General features: G+C 46.2%; 1 protein-coding gene across 1 annotated transcript in view; it reads left to right on the top strand.

The window, feature by feature from the left end:
- CNOT1 (CCR4-NOT transcription complex subunit 1) overlaps nt 1-11916 on the top strand; it is a 26247-nt gene extending 14331 nt beyond the window's left edge. Inside the window, exons 16-29 of the mRNA XM_089678916.1 lie at nt 297-439; nt 585-693; nt 776-945; nt 1368-1599; nt 1680-1928; nt 2903-3066; nt 3146-3263; nt 3338-3439; nt 3600-3773; nt 5581-5730; nt 9967-10147; nt 10398-10530; nt 10713-10847; nt 10963-11916. Coding sequence (XP_089535042.1) covers nt 297-439; nt 585-693; nt 776-945; nt 1368-1599; nt 1680-1928; nt 2903-3066; nt 3146-3263; nt 3338-3439; nt 3600-3773; nt 5581-5730; nt 9967-10147; nt 10398-10530; nt 10713-10847; nt 10963-11041 — 2139 coding nt within the window. The 3' untranslated portion in view covers nt 11042-11916. The remainder of the gene's footprint in view (nt 1-296; nt 440-584; nt 694-775; nt 946-1367; nt 1600-1679; nt 1929-2902; nt 3067-3145; nt 3264-3337; nt 3440-3599; nt 3774-5580; nt 5731-9966; nt 10148-10397; nt 10531-10712; nt 10848-10962) is intronic.
- The last annotated feature ends 9692 nt before the right edge of the window (nt 11917-21608 follow it).

Raw genomic sequence — 21608 nt, 5'->3', positions numbered from 1 at the left:
ACACACCCTGCTGGGTAAACTGATTCTCTTGTTACTCAAAGATGACCTCCAGTTGGCTTTTATCACCAGATAGTGAAAACAAATCTGTAAATGCCTGATAATAAAACATGTTGCCTTCCAACAGTTGGGGTTCCAGGAGAATGTGGTTACACTTGCCAACACCGTTCCCCGTGAACCTGGTAGAGCATATTTCAAAATATTGCCATAAACTTGCTGTAGGGAGGCGCATCTTCCAGCAGTGGTGCATTATGGGAATTTGCAGCACTGATTGTTTCCTCTGTCTCCTCTCTACTCAGGCTGTGGAAGGTCTGCTGGATGCCACTAGCGGTGCTGACGCTGATCTCCTGCTCAGATATCGGGAATGTCATTTACTTGTCCTGAAAGCTCTGCAGGACAGCCGGGCCTATGGTTCTCCTTGGTGCAACAAACAGATCACAAGGTGCGTACTAAGACAAGGGAGCAGGGAGGCCATTGTTTCTGGGCGAGGTGTACTTTGATGTTCGGGGTAGGAATCGTGTTCTGGGTGGATGCAGTATGATGTGCTGGATATATATCTACAGCACATTTACTGTCTTTTCTGGCAGGTGTCTGATCGAATGTCGGGATGAGTACAAGTACAACGTGGAGGCTGTGGAGCTTCTGATCAGAAACCACCTTGTGAACATGCAGCAGTATGATGTCCACCTGGCACAGGTAAGCTTCCAGCGTGCCTTGTCTACTGTTCTTGCTCATAATTTGTTAGCTGATCCACTCATAACCTGCATCCTCTCTGCAGTCAATGGAGAACGGGTTGAACTATATGGCGGTGGCCTTCGCAATGCAGCTGGTAAAGATCTTGCTTGTGGATGAACGCAGTGTGAGTCATGTGACAGAAGCAGAATTTTTCCACACCATAGAAACACTCATGCGGATCAATGCGCACTCGAGGGGCAATGCCCCTGAAGGGTGAGTTACAAGTTTGGTCGGAGCACTGGCAGGGGTTAGCTGAGGACTTAAGGACCATAAAATCATTTGCACCATTTTTAAACCTGTGTTCTGTTCTGGACGGAGGTTACGCTGTGGTGCAACAGAAAATAACCCACGCTCAACATCACGCCCATCCTTCTGTGTGCAGCGTGTAGTGTGTGTGGGTTGCACAGCCCCAGGACAGTTCAGTGGTGACAGTCACAGAAGTGTTGTACAGTCCCAGTTGCTGTCTCTGGTCCGCTCAGTGTTGATAGCTGCAGGTTGTTGGGTGTGTACTGAATGCCTGGTCTTGTCCATCAAGAGACACAGAAATTCAGTAATAGTTGGGCTATACTGCAACCTTTGGGAGATTGACTGACTGGACTTTCTCGTTCTGACATACCTCTTTTCTCCCATTTTAGGCTTCCACAGCTGATGGACGTGCTCCGCTCTAATTTCGAGGCCATGATTGAACGGGCCCAGGGTGGTCCAAACTTCATGATGCATTCTGGAATATCCCAAGCATCTGAGTACGATGATCCTCCGGGACTCCGGGAAAAGGCAGAGTACCTTCTGAGAGAGTGGGTCAATCTGTATCACTCGGCTGCTGCCGGACGGGACAGTACAAAGGCCTTCTCTGCATTTGTTGGGCAGGTGAGTTGCAATGTCTGCTTTGACTTCACAGCCTTGTCGTAGAAGAGAAATTGTCTCACTGTGTCCTTCTCATTGGTCAGATGCACCAGCAAGGCATACTAAAGACTGATGACCTCATCACCCGATTCTTCCGCTTGTGTACGGAGATGTGTGTGGAAATAAGTTACCGAGCTCAGGCTGAGCAGCAACATAATCCAGCCGCCAACCCCACCATGATCCGAGCGAAGTGCTACCATAACCTGGACGCCTTTGTCAGGCTGATCGCGCTGTTAGTCAAACACTCTGGAGAGGCCACCAATACTGTGACCAAGATCAATCTTCTCAACAAAGTGAGGCCCGACCCTCTTCTGGGAGGGTGCTGACTGTTCTCTATCACAGTCTCTGTGTTGTAGTCTGGGGGGTACTGACCACCTGTGTTGTGTGCCAAGTTCTCAGTATTGTAGTCCTAGCACTGATCTCCTATATTGTAGTTGAATACAGACATCTAATGTTTGCCAAGTTCTCCTTTTATTGTAGTCAGGGTACTGACCACCTGTGTTATGTGCCAGGTTCTCAGTATTGTAATCCTAGTACTGTCCTCGTGTGTGTGTGTGTGTGTGTGTGTGTGTGTGTGTGTGTGTGTGTTTAGTTCTCGGTATTGTAGTTGAGGTACTGACCTCCTGTGTCGTGTTATTGGTTCTCTGTATTGTGATCCTAGTACTGACCTCCTGTGTCGTGTGCTTGGTTCTCTGTATTGTGATCCTACTACTGACCTCCTGTGTCGTGTGCTTGGTTCTCTGTATTGTGATCCTACTACTGACCACCTGTGTTGTGTGCTTGGTTCTCTGTATTGTGATCCTTGTACTGACCTCCTGTGTCGTGTGCTTGGTTCTCTGTATTATGATCCTTGTACTGACCTCCTGTTCTGTGTACCAGGTTCTCTGTATTGTGATCCTAGTACTGACCTCCTGTGTTGTGTGCTTGGTTCTCTGTATTGTGATCCTTGTACTGACCTCCTGTTCTGTGTACCAGGTTCTCTGTATTGTGATCCTAGTACTGACCTCCTGTGTTGTGTGCTTGGTTCTCTGTATTGTGATCCCTGTACTGACCTCCTGTGTTGTGTGCTTGGTTTCCTGTATTGTGATCCTAGTACTGACCTCCTGTGTTGTGTGCTTGGTTCTCTGTATTGTGATCCTAGTACTGACCTCCCTGTTCTGTGTACCAGGTTCTCAGTGTTGGTAGACAGGGGTACTGGCCTCTTGTGTTTTGTGGCTGGTTCTCGCTATCTTAGTCGGGGTTGTTGACCTCCTGTGTTGTGTTCCAGGTTCTCGGTATTGTAGTGGGGGTTCTGCTCCAGGATCATGAAGTGAGGCAAAGTGAGTTCCAGCAGCTTCCGTACCATCGTATCTTCATTATGCTGCTGCTGGAGTTGAATGCACCAGAACATGTTTTGGAAACCATCAACTTCCAAACCCTGACGGCCTTTTGGTAAGTCCTGTGAGGGAATTCTGCTGACCTGTAGCTTGTTTATAGACCTCATGTGACCACCTCATGGCTTCTCTTCCAGCAATACGTTCCACATCCTCCGGCCCACCAAAGCAGCCGGCTTCGTCTACGCATGGCTGGAGCTGATTTCACACCGTATCTTTATTGCACGGATGTTGGCACACACTCCCCAGCAGAAGGTGAGCGATTATTGATCAAGTGTTCATCTGTATGGTTGCTAAGAGCTTGTGTCACTAACCTGTGTCTCTGACAGGGATGGCCAATGTATGCTCAACTACTGATTGACCTCTTCAAATATCTGGCCCCCTTCCTCCGAAATGTGGAACTCACCAAACCTATGCAAATTCTGTACAAGGTAAGTTGCTGCAACTGTCACCTGGCTTCTTGTCACCTAGTGTGAGATGTGTATCTTTTATACCCCACCAACTGACCGTCCCCCCCTCCAAGTCCACGCTAATAATGGGAGCTGTAGTTACCTCCCGAAAGGCCTGATATTTATTCTGTTTGTGTTGCAGGGCACGCTGCGTGTACTGCTGGTTCTGCTCCATGACTTCCCAGAGTTCCTTTGTGATTATCACTATGGCTTCTGTGACGTCATTCCACCCAACTGCATCCAGCTGAGGAATCTGATCCTGAGTGCCTTTCCCCGAAACATGAGACTTCCGGACCCCTTCACCCCCAACCTCAAGGTACTGTGCATTTACCAGTCATATGACGGCTGCTCTGCCCTAGAAATGGGAAGGCTTGGGGAAAAAATGGAAACATTGGGGGTAAAATGCGTATTTATTTTTTTTTGTCCAATTTTCTTGGAAAAAAACAACCCAGATTTTTAAAATAAGTGTAGAATTTTTTTTTACAATAGTATATTCAAGCTATATAACATGAAACCTTAATGAAAGATTTGAGACTTTATGTATGGTCTTAAATTATTGCAAGTTCTCTCAGCTGAAGGCAAGCAAATCCTGGAATACAATTCAAGTAACACTGTACTTCTTAATTCAGTTCTCGAACAAGAGAAATATGCATTTCTGCCAGTAAGGGTACTGCAGGGGGAAAGGCTCCGGTTTAGCTTTGCTTGTGAGCTCAATCTTGTACCTCCTACAGTTGGTATACAATAGATGATAGTTTCAGTCCTCTCAGACCTTAACTGACAGGTGAGAGGGTAAATTTGTCTGACAAATTAGTCTTTTTAACCTTTAAATTAGGGATGCACTGATCCATTTTTTTTTTTTTTTTTTTTTTTTTTTTTTAAAAATCAAGTACCAATACTGTCAATCAAGTACTCGCTGATACCAAGTACCAATGCTTTGCAGTGCAATTTGCGTCCATACAGAATGTATGGATGCAATTTGCACCACAAGGAATTGCATACGATTTGAACAGGAATGTGATACCTGTCCAAATCACATGCGGTTTCCCTACTGCTCCTCTGTGAGCCCAGGCTTGTCATAGCCTGAGTTCACACAGGAGCGGTGCAGGGAGGGTTTCCTGCAATGGAGTGTGAGCGTGTGGGGATGTATACTATGGAGGCAGATGCTCCATATTCTCAGCAGTAGAAGAAGAGCAAAAGCAGCAGGGATTTGAAATCTGCTTTCTATCCTCTCATTGCATTGACAGCTTTCAGGCTAGAGGGCTTTTGGTTGGTCTGCACCCATCACATGGACGGTCCTGACCAGTCAGATGCTGTCCAGTCAGATGCTGTCTAGCCTGAGAGAGAGCTGCTCGGATTTCAAATCCCCAGATCTGTGAAGCATCTCTCTTCTCTCCTCGCCGCGATAACAGTACTGGAACTGATTGGTCAGCACTGTCCATGTGAAGATGCTGACCATTCAAAATTCCTCCTGTCATGACCTGTCATCCCTGCAAGAGAAAGCTGCGGGATCTGCCCCATAATATACATCCCCACAGCCCACTCTCCGCTCATCATGGGATGCCTGCAGGGAGGTTTCCCACACCGGTCCTATATGAACTCATGACGAGCCTGGGTTCACACAGGAGCAGTGGGGAAACTGCATGCAATTGGGAAAGGAATCGCATTCCTGTTCAAATCTCATGCTAATCTTTGCGGTGCAATTTTGTATTGACGCAAATTGCACCACAAAGTATCGTCCAGTATCGGGCATTTTCACAAGCAATAGAGAAAATACTCGGTATCGGTATCTGAAGACAAGCAGACTAAGGACATGGATTACTGGAACCATGTCCTGTGGTCTGATGACACCAAGATAAACTGATTTGGTTCAGATGGTGTCAGGAGTGTGTGGCGGCAACCGGGTGAGGAGTACAAAGACAAGTGTGTCTTGCCTACAGTCAAGCATGGTGGTGGGAGTGTCATGGTCTGGGGCTGCATGAGTGCTGCCAGCACTGGGGAGCTACAGATCATTGAGGGAACCATGAAAGCCAACATGTACTGTGACATACTGAAGCAGAGCATGATCCCCTCCCTTTGGATGGGTAATAGGGTGGGTAATAGGATATTTATTGCTTCTCTCCTAGGTGGACATGTTAAGTGAGATTAACATCGCTCCCAGAATCCTCACAAACTTCACCGGAGTGATGCCACCACAGTTCAAGAAAGACCTGGACTCCTACCTGAAGACTCGCTCTCCGGTGACCTTCCTGTCGGAGTTGCGCAGCAATCTGCAGGTTCGTATTATGGTGCGTATGGTTACAGGGACGGGGTTTAATATTTGGAGGGACAGGAATGGGGATAATTTGGGGGGACAAGAATGAGGGTGTGGATATTTTAGATTGATGGGATTGGGGGGGTGTATATGTGGCGGGATGAAGGTGTATTCCTGCAGGTGTTGTCTTAAAATGATGAAGTCCACACAGAAAACTGTTCATAAGACAAATCTGTTGTCTTATATCAATGATGGACGTATGACCAGTGTATACTTACATATGCACGTTTCTTGCAGCAACTAGCAGTTGTTTTCCAGAGAGATGCATTTATTCGGATAAAGATATTTGTTACAGATGACAGAAATCCAGCTCAATACTTGTAAATAATAAAATGAACAACAACCCTCAAAGTCCCATTTCTTCATATCAAGCATAGAGAGATTACACCATCCAGTGTATGTCCAACCTAGAATATGCACCTAGGTAGCTTCCATGTATGCAATAATGTGAGTTATCTATACCTGTGCTCCCATATTAATGACGGGAAGAAGCTCCTTTCCCAGCAGAGGTACAGACAAGGCAGGTGACAGGCAATCATTAGAGCCCTTCAGAGAACCTTCCTGTGTCCTGTCACCTGTGTTCCATAACCAAAAAAAAAGCTTCCTTGATATACAGTTTTCCCATTCAGTACAATGGCAAGCACTCTGATTGGCCACTTTTAGTAACATGTTTGATCTTGTGTGTCTAGACCTAGAATAGCTGTATGCATAGATTTTAATAAAAAATTTAAATAGATACTCATTGTCTCTTTTTATGGCAAATCTGCTCTCTTCACCATAAACAAGCACACCATGAATATTTAAGACCTTTCCCAATCTATTTGCAAATAACCTGCTGTGAAATTTCCCCTGACCCCCCCACATGTGTCCCCAAAAACAGGTTAACCCAACATAACAAAGGTAAGGTAATTACCCCCTGCATAAATTAACATAGTAAGGAGTCCTTTTTGGTGTGTAAAATATGCCAACTTCACATACATGAATGTATATACAGTACATTTACTCATTTTTATATATATGTGTGTGTATGTATACAGTCATGGCCGAAATTGTTGGCACCCTTGATATTTCTCCAGGAAATCATGTATTTCTCACGAAACGTATTGCATTAACACATGTTTTGCTATACACATGTTTATTCCCTTTGTGTGTATTGGGACAAAACAAAAAAAGGGAGGAAAGAAAGCAAATTCGACATAATGTCACACAAACCTCCAAAAATGGGCTGGACAAAAGTATTGGCACCCTTTCACAACTGCGGATAAATAAGAATGTTACAAGCATGTGATGCTCCTGTAAACTCACCTGGGGCAAGTAACAGGTGTGGGCAATATAGAAATCACACCTGAAAGCAGATAAAAAGGAGAGACGTTCACTTAACCTTTGCATTGTGTGTCTGTCTGTGCCACACTAAGCATGGACAACAGAAAGAGGAGACGAGAACTGTCTGAGGACCTGAGAACCAAAATTGTGGCAAAATATCAACAATCTCAAGGTTACAAGTCCATCTCCAGAGAACTAGATTTGCCTTTGTCCACAGTGCGCAACATTATCAAGAAGTTTGCAACCCATGGCACTGTAGCTAATCTCCCTGGTCGTGGACGGATGAGGAAAATTGATGAAAGATTGCAACGCAGAATAGTCCGGATGGTGGATAAGCAGCCCCAAACATGTTCCAAAGACATTCAAGCTGTCCTGCAGGCTCAGGGAGCATCAGTGTCAGCGCGAACTATCCGTCGACATTTAAATGAAATGAAACGCTATGGCAGGAGACCCAGGAGGACCCCACTGCTGACACAGAGACATAAAAAAGCAAGACTACAGTTTGCCAAAATGTACTTGAGTAAGCCAAAAGCCTTCTGGGAAAACGTCTTGTGGACAGATGAGACCAAGATAGAGCTTTTCGGTAAAGCACATCATTCTACTGTTTACCGAAAACGGAATGAGGCCTACAAAGAACAAAACACAGTACCTACGGTAAAATATGGTGGAGGTTCAATGATGTTTTGGGGTTGTTTTGCTGCCTCTGGCACTGGGTGCCTTGACTGTGTGCAAGGCATCATGAAATCTGAGGATTACCAAAGGATTTTGGGTCGCACTGTAGGGCCCAGTGTCAGAAAGCTGGGTTTGCGTCCAAGATCCTGGGTCTTCCAGCAGGACAATGACCCCAAACATACGTCAAAAAGCACTCAGAAATGGATGGCAAAGAAGCGCTGGAGAGTTCTGAAGTGGCCAGCAATGAGCCCAGATCTAAATCCCATTGAACACCTGTGGAGAGATCTTAAAATTGCTGTTGGGAAAAGGTGTCCTTCCAATAAGAGAGACCTGGAGCTGTTTGCAAAGGAAGAGTGGTCCAAAATTCCGGGTGAGAGGTGTCAGAAGCTTATTGATGGTTATAGGAAGCGACTGATTTCAGTTATGTTTTCCAAAGGGTGTGCAACCAAATATTAAGTTAAGGGTGCCAATACTTTTGTCCAGCCCATTTTTGGGGTTTTGTGTGACATTATGTCATATTTGCTTTTCTGCCTCTGTTTTATATTTGTTCCAATACATACAAAGGGAATAAACATGTGTATAGCAAAACATGTGTTAATGCAATACCTTTTTTGTGTGAAATACTTGATTTTCAGGAAAAATATCAAGGGTGCCAACAATTTCGGCCATGACTGTATGTATGTATGTGTGTGTGTGTGTGTGTGTGTATGTATATATATGTGTGTGTATGTATGTATATATATGTGTGTGTGTGTGTGTATATATATATATATATATATATATCTATGATGCACATATTTTATTTTTATATATATATTATATGCCTACAAAAAGGATCAGGGAGATGGATCTTTCGAAGGACAGGAATGGGGCGATATTTGGAGGAACAGGAAAGGGAATTGATTTTTCGAGGGATGGAAAAGTTAACACTGGCACTCATTTTGGGCTTGTAAATCTACCAAAATAAAAGTCACAGATGCAACAGTACAGACATACTTCAGCCACAAATGGCCTTACTCATAGCCATGGCTGAAACATGTCAGCACTGTTGCATCTGTGACTTTTACCTGGGTGTCTAATAAAGAAGATTTACAAGACCGAGGATGAGTGCCAGTTTTTACTTTTCAGTTGGATAAGTAGGACATATGGGAGCCCTTATCACAGCTCCACCTACCTACAGATATCAGGTCTGGCCAGGTTGAGCATGGTGAGATGGAAAATGTGGAGTGATGGGGCTGAGGGTGGATGTTTTGGCGCTGATCACAGGGGAATGCAAGTGCCGGTTCTCGGCTGCACTTTCCTCACGCTGTCAGATCGTGAGGAAAGTACTGCCGAGAACCGGCAGTTGTCAGAGCGGGAATCGGCACCGATCATCAGGGCACTGATGATCAGTGCCCTGATGATCGGTGCCCAGCAGTGCCACCCACAAGTTCCGCCCACCTGTGCCCAGCAGATCACCCACCTGTGCCCAGCAGTGCACCCGCCTGTGCCACTCTGCAGTGCCACCCACCTGTGCCCACCAGTGCCACCCACCTGTGCCCACCAGTGCCCACCAGTGCCACCCACCTGTGCCCACCAGTGCCCACCCACCTGTGTCCACCAACCTGTGCCGCCCACCAGTGCAGCCCAGCAGTGCTGCCAGTCAGTGCCACCAGTCAGTGCCCAGCGGTTGTGCCAGTCAGTGCCGCCAGTAAGTGCCCAGCGGTTGTGCCAGTCAGTGCCGCCTATCAGTGCTGCATATTAGTGCCGCCTATCCGTGACACCTCATTAGTGCTGCCTATCAGTGCCGCCTATCCGTGCCACCTCAGTACTGCCTATCAGTGCCTTTTAGTGCTGCCTATCAGTGCCGCCTATCAGTGCCCATCAGTGCTGCCTCATCAACGCACATCAGTGAAGGAGAAAAATTACCTGTTTGAAAAATTTTATAATAGAAACAAACTTTTTTTTTTTTTTTTTCAAATTTTTTGCACTTTTTGTATTTATAGCGCAAAAAGTAAAGCGCCCAGTGGCAATTAAATACCACCAAAAGAAAGCTCTATTTGTGAGAAAAAAATGATCAAAATTTCATATGGGTACAATGTTGCATGACCGCACAATTGTCAAAGTGCGGCAGCGCTGAAAGCTGAAAATTGGCCTGGTAAATAAGGGGGTATAAGTGCCCGGTAGGCAAGTGGTTAAGTATGTTCTGCCATTCCCTCTGCAGGTATCTAATGAGCCTGGAAACCGCTACAGCATCCAGCTGATCAATGCGCTGGTACTTTACGTTGGCACACAGGCTATTGCGCACATCCACAACAAAGGCAGCACACCTTCCATGAGCACCATCACCCACTCCGCCCACATGGACATTTTCCAGAACTTGGCGGTGGACCTGGACACTGAAGGTGATCTATCCTCAAAATGAGGGTTATTTACTAAAACTGGAAAGTGCAAAATCTGGGTGCAGTTCTACATAGATACCAATCAGCTTCCAGGTTTTATTGAACAAGCTGAAGTTAGAATCTGGTGCAGCTATCCATGGTAGCCATTCAGCTTCTGAGTGCACCAGTTTTTAGTAAATCTACCCCAATGTCTCTCCTGTCATTATTATGGTAAGCAGGTTCTCTCATAGCTGACATGTTTTCTCCCACGCAGGGCGCTACCTCTTCCTGAATGCCATCGCCAACCAGCTTCGGTACCCCAATAGCCACACGCACTACTTCAGCTGCACCATGCTGTACCTCTTTGCTGAGGCCAACACGGAGGCCATCCAAGAACAGATCACTCGGTGAGACTTGAAATAGAATTGTAAAACGGACATCTTTGCCAGGAAAGGGGTGGTGCTATGTATGTGGGGATGGTACCAATGGTGTAGGAACTCTTTGGTGATTGGTCCATTTAAGTGACTTGGGTATATATTTCATGTGATCTGCTGTGGGCTTTGTCTTTTAATGGTTTTCTGGCTTGTAGGGTCCTGTTGGAGCGACTGATTGTGAACCGACCACATCCGTGGGGTCTTCTCATCACCTTCATTGAGCTGATCAAAAATCCTGCTTTCAAATTCTGGAATCATGAATTTGTGCACTGCGCCCCGGAGATTGAGAAGTAAGTTTACCTTTCTGTTGGATGGGGCACACGCAGCTACTCTTGTTGGTGGGGCGGGGTACAGGCAGCAATCCATGTTGGCAGGGTGCAGACAGTAAACTCTTCTCTTTTACAGGTTGTTCCAGTCGGTGGCTCAGTGCTGTATGGGCCAGAAGCAAGCTCAGCAGGTGATGGAAGGTTCCGGTGCCAGCTAGGTGCCCACATTGCCCTCATGGACTGATAGTGCTGGCCACGCAAGCCGGCCGGAGCAGCGTCCGCAATGTGAAGAGTCGTTTAATCTCCGCCCAGCATTGTCACCCCCCCCTGGTGACCCCGATCGTTCTGCCCGGCATTGTCTGACATATCTTCCCGGTTCAGAGGGGATGAGCGCTGACATTTTGGATAATTTTTTTTTTTTCTTTTGCCCAAAAAAATCGACTTTTGGCCAAACAAAGTGTGAATATATATAATATTTTTTTCTTGATCTCTTGTAAATATCGTTCTTCTGAAATGCAACTTAAAAAAAAAACACAGCAAAAGCTTTTAGTCTTGGCTTTGTCTTTTCAGTGGCGTGAGACTGAGGGGGGGAGGGGAGGTGGTCATAAAAGGAACCCAGCCCAGGGGCGGAAAACTGGTGCATTCTTTGGCAGTGTATGAACTCAATGGGTGGTCCTGTTGTGGTGGGTGGGGGGTAACCAGCTGGGGCATAACTCTGTATTTAAAGGTGCCTCCCCAAAAACTTTCTGCTGCTCCGTTTTGTTTACAAACTTAGCTGTGTCTCCTGTGCTGCTGGTTGCGGCGAGATGCGTAGAGCCGTTTTTGCTTGTAAAGAGACCTGAACACTATTTTCTGAGACTTGTACATTTTGAGGCTTTTAGTTTGATTTCAGCGGGAGGAAGAGGAGCCATGATGGGCCTCTCTCTTCACTTTGTATAAAAGACACACACAGATCCCTGGACCAATACGAGGCCGTTTTGTAAGAATTTTGGATGTTTTGTAAATGTATTGGTCCTGTGTTGTATTTTGTAGGCTTTCACTTCTCACTTGTATGTATGGATTCTGTAGTTACACATTAAAGTCTTCAGCTGCAGCACCGGCCATCTGTCCTCGTTCTTCTGTTGTGTATGTGACACGGTGGGAGAGCTGTGCTGTGCTCGCCATCTCCTGTCTGGTGTCCTTTTTTAATGAGATACGGTTTAAACTGTTAGTGGGACTTTAAAGGTATCAAAAACGTATCAACACATTAAATATGATAACATTCAAAAGTCTATTACACAGAAATCTATATATTTTGAAAAAAGCTAGTCACATGTTGGAGTTTGTTTTTTGTGTGTGTTTTTTTTTGTTTTTTGTTTTTTTTTCATGCGTACTGAATCACTAAGAGCAAAATACCTCCTTGCTCAAAGCCCACCGCAATATACTTTATATCATATATCTATTTAAAGGAATAGTTCTCATTATCTATGAATGCAATTTATCCTCCACAATATTTTGTTAGATCAGAGGCCACTTCAACAGCCCATAGGTGCTTTTGAGACCAGGAGTTCAGAGGAGGCTGTTGGACCAGCGGACCGCCTCGGGAGTACAGAGGTTTCTGGACCGGCGGTCCGCCTCGGGAGTACAGAGGTTTCTGGACCGGCGGTCCGCCTCGGGAGTACAGAGGTTTCTGGACCGGCGGTCCGCCTCGGGAGGAGTACAGAGGTTGCTGGACCGGCGGTCCGCCTCGGGAGGAGTACAGAGGTTGCTGGACCGGCGGTCCGCCTCGGGAGGAGTACAGAGGTTTCTGGACCGGCGGTCCGCCTCGGGAGTACAGAGGTTGCTGGACCGGCGGTCCGCCTCGGGAGTACAGAGGTTGCTGGACCGGCGGTCCGCCTCGGGAGTACAGAGGTTGCTGGACCGGCGGTCCGCCTCGGGAGTACAGAGGTTGCTGGACCGGCGGTCCGCCTCGGGAGTACAGAGGTTGCTGGACCGGCGGTCCGCCTCGGGAGTACAGAGGTTGCTGGACCGGCGGTCCGCCTCGGGAGTACAGAGGTTGCTGGACCGGCGGTCCGCCTCGGGAGTACAGAGGTTGCTGGACCGGCGGTCCGCCTCGGGAGTACAGAGGTTGCTGGACCGGCGGTCCGCCTCGGGAGTACAGAGGTTGCTGGACCGGCGGTCCGCCTCGGGAGTACAGAGGTTGCTGGACCGGCGGTCCGCCTCGGGAGTACAGAGGTTGCTGGACCGGCGGTCCGCCTCGGGAGTACAGAGGTTGCTGGACCGGCGGTCCGCCTCGGGAGTACAGAGGTTGCTGGACCGGCGGTCCGCCTCGGGAGTACAGAGGTTGCTGGACCGGCGGTCCGCCTCGGGAGTACAGAGGTTGCTGGACCGGCGGTCCGCCTCGGGAGTACAGAGGTTGCTGGACCGGCGGTCCGCCTCGGGAGTACAGAGGTTGCTGGACCGGCGGTCCGCCTCGGGAGTACAGAGGTTGCTGGACCGGCGGTCCGCCTCGGGAGTACAGAGGTTGCTGGACCGGCGGTCCGCCTCGGGAGTACAGAGGTTGCTGGACCGGCGGTCCGCCTCGGGAGTACAGAGGTTGCTGGACCGGCGGTCCGCCTCGGGAGTACAGAGGTTGCTGGACCGGCGGTCCGCCTCGGGAGTACAGAGGTTGCTGGACCGGCGGTCCGCCTCGGGAGTACAGAGGTTGCTGGACCGGCGGTCCGCCTCGGGAGTACAGAGAAATCCTTTATAGATGTACACAGGAAGTGCATTGCTGGTCTAACAGGATTATTAGACTGACGGTGCACTTCAGGAATACAGAGGCCAAGACTAGGTGTGCATGTCACGTGTACAGATGTTGGGACCAGCGGTCCACTTCAGTAGTCCAGAGGCTTTGACCAGCGGTCCACTTCAGTAGTCCAGAGGCTTTGACCAGCGGTCCACTTCAGTAGTCCAGAGGCTTTGACCAGCGGTCCACTTCAGTAGTCCAGAGGCTTTGACCAGCGGTCCACTTCAGTAGTACAGAGGCTTTGACCAGCGGTCCACTTCAGTAGTACAGAGGCTTTGACCAGCGGTCCACTTCAGTAGTACAGAGGCTTTGACCAGCGGTCCACTTCAGTAGTACAGAGGCTTTGACCAGCGGTCCACTTCAGTAGTACAGAGGCTTTGACCAGCGGTCCACTTCAGTAGTACAGAGGCTTTGACCAGCGGTCCACTTCAGTAGTACAGAGGCTTTGACCAGCGGTCCACTTCAGTAGTACAGAGGCTTTGACCAGCGGTCCACTTCAGTAGTACAGAGGCTTTGACCAGCGGTCCACTTCAGTAGTACAGAGGCTTTGACCAGCGGTCCACTTCAGGCATACAGATCAGTTAGATGAGCAGTTCACTGTCAGGAGTACAGGGGGGTGGGGGGGTGTTGTTGGACCAGCTATCCACCTCTGCAGGACTGGAGGAGGCTGTCAATCTACAGTTAGACGAGTTGGGTCATAGGTTGGGCTTTTGCTCTTATTGAACCAGTATACAAAAGTACAATTTTAAGTCAGACGTGACTGGCTTTTTTTTTTTTTTTTCTTTTTTTTTTAACATCTATGTAATAAACTCATGAATTTAACACATCAATTCAGATAAATGTTTTGTGTTTTTGGTACCTTGAAAGTACCACTTTCTATTTAAATTGTAATAATTTGTGGTGTTGGTGCTTCTAGACGCATTCTGACTGCAATATATCCATCTATTTTTGTGGGTATTTATTGTGCCTGTAATGATGTAGCAGCTCCTGTTTGTGGGGTGACACCGGATGTTGTGTACTGGTCATTAGACCTGCCATGTCTCTTTAGGGCGGGTGAGGCCTGTCTAGGATGGTGTGGTGATGCTCCAGTCTCGGGTGGGTTCTGTTTTTCAGGTCTCCTTTTGTGAGCTTTCTGGGCTACTCTACTTCACCACCTGGTGAGTCAATAACTAGGCCCAAGCACGCAGCCAGTGTAGGAATGCACTGTATCTAGCAGACCACTAAAGTATTCAGACCCCCTTCATTTTTTTCACTTTTGTTATGTTGCAGCCTGATACAGTTGTTTAAATTCATTTTTTCCCTCAATCTACACCTGGTACCCATAGAGACAAAGTGAAAACAGAATATTAGTTTGAATTTATTAAAAAGAAAAAACAAATATCACATGTACCGAAGTATTCAGACCCTTTACTCAGTACTTTGTTGAAGCACCTTTGGCAGCACGTACAGGCTCGAGTCTTTGGGTATGACGCCACAAGCTTTGCACACCTGGATTGGGGGATTTTCTGTCATTCGTCTTTGCAAATCTTCTCAAGCTTAGTCAGGTGGAATGGATACCGTCGGACAGCCATTTTCAGTTCTCTCCCAGAGCTGTTCAAATCGGGGCTCTGGTTGGGTCCCTCTAGGACATTTACAGAGTTGTCCCTAAACAATCCTAAACACACAGCCAAGACAATACAAGAGTGGCTGTCAAGTTGGGAGATGAATGTTTGGCCCACTCTGAGGTCCTGAGTGCTGTGGAACAGGTTTTCATTGAAGATATCTCTGTACTTTGCTCCATTCAGCTTTCCTTTAACCCTGACTAGTCTCCCATCCCTGCTGCTGAAAAACACCCCCACAGCATGATCCTGTCACCACCATTCACTTTTGGGATGGCATTGGGCAGGTGTTGTGATGCCTAGTTTCCTCCAGACATAACAGCTCAATCTTGATTTCATCAGACCAGACTCTTGTTCCTCACAGCCTGAGAGTACTTTTAAGTGCTTTTTTTTTTTTTTTTTTTTGCAAACTCCAAGCGGCTTTAATGGGTTTTGCACAGAGAGGCTTCCATCTAGTCACTGCCATAAAGCCCAGATCGGCTAAGGACAGCAGTGATGGATGTCCTGGAATTTTGTCCCATCTCCGCACAGGATCTCTGGTGTTCAGTCAGAGTGACTATCGGGTTCTTGGTCACCTTTTTCTAAGGTCCTTCTCCCCTGATTGCTCGGTTTGGCTGGGCAACCAGCTCTTAGGAGAGTCCCTGTTGTGCCAGACTTTTTCCATTTTGAGAATTCTAGAGGCCACTGTGCACTTGGGAACCTTCAGCGCAGCAGAAAGTCGTGTTGTGTTTTTTTTGGTTTTTTTGTTTTGTTTTTTTTTAGCCTTTCCCAGATTGGTGCCTTGCAATAATCCTGTCTCTGAGCTCTGCAGGCAGTTTCTTTTGACCTCATGGCTTTTGCTCTGATACAGTATGCATTGTCAGCTGTGAGGCCTTTTTATAGAGAGGTGTGTGTGCCTTTCCAAATCCTGTCCAATCAATTGAATTTACCACAGGGGGACTCCAGTCAAGGTGTAGAAACATTTCAGCAATGATCAAGAGAAATGGGAGGCACCTGAGCTAAATTTCAAGTGTTGTTGCAAATGGTATGAATTACCCTCTTCCCTGCCATGGTTGTCTAGTTCTGAGAGGACGTCTAAAGACGTCCTCCCAGAACACTCCCCCAGCGGCGTACAATTGCCGGTTATCAGCTGCACTTTCCTCACGCTGTCGCAGCCAGGGGCGGACTGACCATTTGGAAACTCGGGCACTGCCTGAGGGCCCGGGGTCAGTAGGGGGCCCCATGATATGCCCCTGGTACCTTTTTCATAGGCTTTTTTGAGTTTGGGCAAGGACATGGGCCCCATGATCCCCTATTGAGGGTCCGGGGTCAGTAGGGGGCCCCATGAGATGCCCCTGGTACCTTTTTCATAGGCTTTTTGAGTTTGGGGAAGGACACGGGCCCCATGATCCCCTATTGCCTGGGGGCCCCATGAGTTGTCAGTCCGCCCCTGGTCGCAGCTTGAGGAAAGTACTGCCAATAACCGGCAATTGATCAGTGCCACCCACCTGTGCCCCCAGCAATGCCACCTCATCAACGCACATCAGTGACGGAGAAAAATTACCCGTTTGCAAAATTATAATAGAAACAAAAAAAATGTATTTTCTTTCAAATTTTTTTGCTTTTTTTTTTGGTTTATAGCGCAAAAAATAAAACACCCAGTGGCGATTAAATACCACCAAAAGAAAGCTCTATTTTGTGTGAAAAAAAATAAAAAATTCATTTGGGTACAGTGTTGTATGACTGCACAATTGTCAAAGTGTGACAGAGCTGAAAGCTGAAAATTGGCCTGGGCAGGAAAGCGGTAGAAGTGCCCGGTAGGTGAGGGGTTAAGTTCATGTAATACTCCAGTTTTTCAAACATTTCTAAAGTTTTTGGTTTGCATTTTGTCATAATGGGGTACTGAGTGTAAAGTAAAGTTATACTAAAGCTAAAAAAAACATTTTTTACCTTTTAATGCATTCCTTGCATTAGGGTAAAAAAAAAAAAAGTGTTTTATTTCTCTGTGCTCCTCCTTCCCTGTGTGAAGGGGCAGAGAATAGATCCAGTGCTGTGATTTCTTCTCTTCACATAAGAAGCAGTGGGGGTGGTCCCGGGATAGGTGGCCACCTGTGCAATAAGTCCATCCGTGACATTTCCTGGCTACTAAATATTCCACGGTCAACTGTTAGTGGGTTATAACAAAGTGGAAGCAACAGCAACTCAGCCACCAAGTGGTAGGCCAGGTCACATGACAGGGCGGGGTCAGCGCATGATGAAGAGCACAGTGCGCAGAAGTCGCCAACTGTCTGCAGAGTCAATAGCTAAAGACCTCCAAACCTCATGTGACCTTCAGATCAGCACAACAACAATGTGTAGAGAGCTTCATGGAATGGGTTTCCATGGCCAAGCAGCTGTATCCAAGCCTTACATCACCAAGTGCAATGCAAAGCGTCGGATGCAGTGGTGTAAAGCACGCCGCCACCGGACTCTAGAGCAATGGAGACGTGTTCTCTGAAGTGACCAATCACGCTTCTCTGGAACGGTACTTGCCTGACTGCATTGTGCTAAGTGTAAAGTTTGGTGAAGGGGGGATTATGGTGTGGGGTTGTTTTTCAGAGGTTGGACTTGGCCCCCTGGTTCCAATGAAGGGAACTCTTAAGGCATCAGCATACCAAGACATTTTGGACAATTTCATGCTCCCAACTTTGTGGGAAGAGTTTGGGGATGGACCCTTCCTGTTCCAACATGACTGCCCCCCAGTGCACAAAGCAAGGTCCATAAAGACATGGAGGAGCCAGTTTGGGGTGGAGGAACTTGACTGACCTGCACAGAGTCCTGACCTCAACCCTATAGAACACCTTTGGGATGAATTAGAGCGGAGACTGTGAGCCAGGCCTCCTCCCCCGACATCAGTGCCTGACCTCACAAATGTGCTTCTGGAAGAATGGTCCAACCTTCCCATAGACACCCTCCTAAACCTTGTGGACGGCCTTCCCAGAAGAGTTGAAGCTGTTATAGCTGCAAAGGGCGGGGCCAACTCAATATTGAACCCTACGGACTAAGACTGGGGGCCATTAAAGTTCATGTGCGTGTAAAGGCCGGCCGACCAATACTTGTGGCAATATAGTGTATATTATCTCCCATGCTGTAAAAAAAATAAGTCTCTCTGTGACATCAATTGCAATCCACCGCTTTTCATGCCAACCTTCACCTTGTGAATACTCCGTCGCCAAATTTGTACTGTCACCTGGTTTTGATGACCTATAAAGGACAAAGCAAGCATTCCCCTAATGGGGTTTAGAAAGTACCACCCGTTCCTCTATCCTGCGCTCCTCCTGAAGATTATATCACCCAGAGGAAGCAAACAACTCTCACCGTGCTTTCTGTAAAATAAACTTTATTGATTCAAAATCACTTAAATCAGTGTTATGACGTCACTTGGCTCCGCCCAACGCGATCTGACCTGACTCGCTGTCGGTGGGCCATGAGACTCTTCATCTCAAGGTTGTGGGTTCAAGTCCCACGTTGGGCGTATGACACTGCAAACGTTTGGGTGGAGCCGGATGATGTCACCACACTGTTCCAGGAAGTGGAAAAAAAAACCATAGCGGCTAGTTTTTAACAATACCTGATTGTTTTCCATGTGGAACAAAAGCGATTTCACTCACATGTGCTAACAATTTAGGATGAAGCTGGAAGTAATGAGGAATACACCACTTCCAGTTGTGGGCAGGGGTGAACTGACAACTCATGGGGCCCCCTGGGCAATAGGGGATCATGAGGCCCCTGTGTCCTCACCCACACTCAAACCACACCCAAAAAAGCCTATGAAAGGTACCAGGGGCATCTCATGGGGGCCCCCTACTGACCCCGGGCCCTCGGGCAGTGCCGAGTTCCCAAATGGTCAGTCCGTCCCTGGTTGTGGGTCTTTGTTTACAAGGGAGGCAAAAAAACGTTGAAATGCATTTTTATTACAAAACATATAAAAAATATTTTTAAAAATACATTTCAAATATACTGTATGTCTTTAAAAATACAAATCTACATTTTTGGAATGCATTTACAAATATATGTAAAAATATATATTAAAATTACTTTTTTAAATGTTAAAAAAAATCTGAAGAATACATTTAAAAATATATATTTTAAAAAATATATTCAGATTTTTTTTTAACAAAGTAATTTTAACATATATTTATATATATATTTGTAAATGCAATCCAAAAATGTGAGTTTTGTATTTTTAAAGACATGCAATATATTTGAAATGTATTTAAAAATATTTTTCATATATTTTGTAATAATGCATTTCAACATGCAGTATATATATATTTAGATAGTCTGGCTGAAAAAAGACAAGTACATCTAGTTCAACCATAGAGAAAAAAAAAAGGTATCCTACACCCACGGTTGATCCAGAGGAAGGCAAAAAAACCCAGCAAATCATGATCCAATTTGCTCCTGCTGGGAAATAAATTCCTTCCTGATCCCCCGAGAGGCAATCAGATATTCTCTGGATCAACTTTACCTATAAATGTTATATCCAGTTATATTCTGTGTATCCAAGAAACAATCCAGAACTTTATATGTTTATTGAAATATTTTGAATATGGCCAAAACTGTAGCATTTCAAATATATGGCAATATATTCGGGAAGAATATTTTTAAAATATACTTCAAATACATTTTTCTTCCATATGGGGAGGTACACTCCCATAAAGGATTTATATTACAATGCCATTCCATGCTATTGAATATTTTTCTTAAGAATTATCCTCTTAGAGTTGGTTTCCGTTGGGCAAAAAGATGTGGGGACTTTTGAGGAGGAACAGTGGGAAGAGGCCCTACTAGTAGTCCAACAATGTTCTTTAAATGTGGCTCAATGACTTTCACAATTATATTTGCTTCTGAGGGTATGCTATAAAATTATTTTGTATGGGAATGAAGGACAATCCCACTTGCACATGCTGTAGTAGGGATCATAGGGATTTAATACATCTTTATGGTGATGGCCAGAACTGCATTATTACTGGAAGGGGGTCATAGCCACTATTAACAAGGTCTTCCAGGTCCAGATATGTGAAGACCCCAAATATTACTTGTTAGGCATTCTTTGTGATATTCTTGCTGAGAATATACCTAAACAGGCCATCGTTAGGGTGCTTTTCCAGGCCCGTAAGTTAATCTTAAGGCACTGTAAATTGACTGATCCCTCTACTTTGACAGAATGGTGATCCCAGATGGGTGACACTTTATGACTTGTATAATATACGTATCAGCACCAACGGTGTTATGGTAAATTTGATAAACTCTGGGCACCATGGCTGGGTACTCTGGGCACCATGGCTGGGTACTCTGGGCACCATGGCTGGATACTCTGGGCACCATGGCTGGGTACTCTGGGCACCATGGTTGGGTACTCTGGGCACCATGGCTGGGTACTCTGGGCACCATGGCTGGTAACTCTGGGCTTGGCCCCAGTCAATCTAATTATGGATCGACTACTGCTGGGTTGACATGCCACTTAATGTCTTATGTCCTCTGTCCATGAGGGACAAGATCTGGTTGTACATTATGTCTAGATATCCACTTGAGCGATTGCAGGGGCTCTCCTTTGTATACTTTGTGAGGATGTCATAAACCAAGTATGATGCATATGACCCTTTATGCTTCTATGGAATGTTAGTGCTCTGGATGTTGTACTGTTTATTCTCAATGCTCAATAGCGTGTTTCTTGAGATAAAAAAAGTGGAGCACAAGGCTTGGCAGCAAAAGAGTAGACATGTTTTTCAAATTTGAAAATTTGTAGTTTGCCAATACTGGCTTGGGGAGGTCATGTCCCAGCAGCTGGTATCAAGCAGCCTGGAGAGCTCATTCTCCTGTGACGTCTCATAGAGTGAAGACGTGCTGGTCTGAGCTCTCAGAGAATTGTTTTTCTGTGACTGTTTCTGCGATTTTCACTGTGTTTTTTCCATGGGAGGAGAGCAGAAGCATCAGGAGAATTGGATGAGGAATAACACGAAAAATATGATTCCGCAGAAAAGTCAAGAGGCTAATAATGCCTTTCTGCAGAAAAATAGGGACGCCATTGACAAAAGATGTAAGAAAAAAAAAAAGGATGGATTTTTCACAAGGAGAAGGAAGACCCCTTGTGAGGTCTGTCCCCTCCTCCCATCCCTTACCGTCCCTAAGGGCAGACAAATTTTACCTACTGCATTGACTATCATGGATTCTCAGGACAGTACACCATGGCCTACACCAGCATCCTGTAGTAGAGAACAAAAAACAAAGCGCACCAACCTTGTGCATTACCACAGTAAGCAATTCATAAATTTATTGATAAATTATACTCACAAGAGTAGCAGTAAAAAAGACACATAACATCCAAAACCAAACACAGGGTTAGGAGACACGTGCAAGTTCCATCCGGAAGGCAGGTAAACATTTGGTCAACTGACG

The sequence above is a fragment of the Staurois parvus genome, unplaced genomic scaffold (assembly GCF_062004578.1).
Source record: "Staurois parvus isolate SC_StPar_1 unplaced genomic scaffold, SC_StPar_1.0 ptg000211l, whole genome shotgun sequence".
Lineage (NCBI taxonomy): Eukaryota > Metazoa > Chordata > Amphibia > Anura > Ranidae > Staurois > Staurois parvus.
This window is presented reverse-complemented; position numbering and strand designations above follow the sequence as displayed.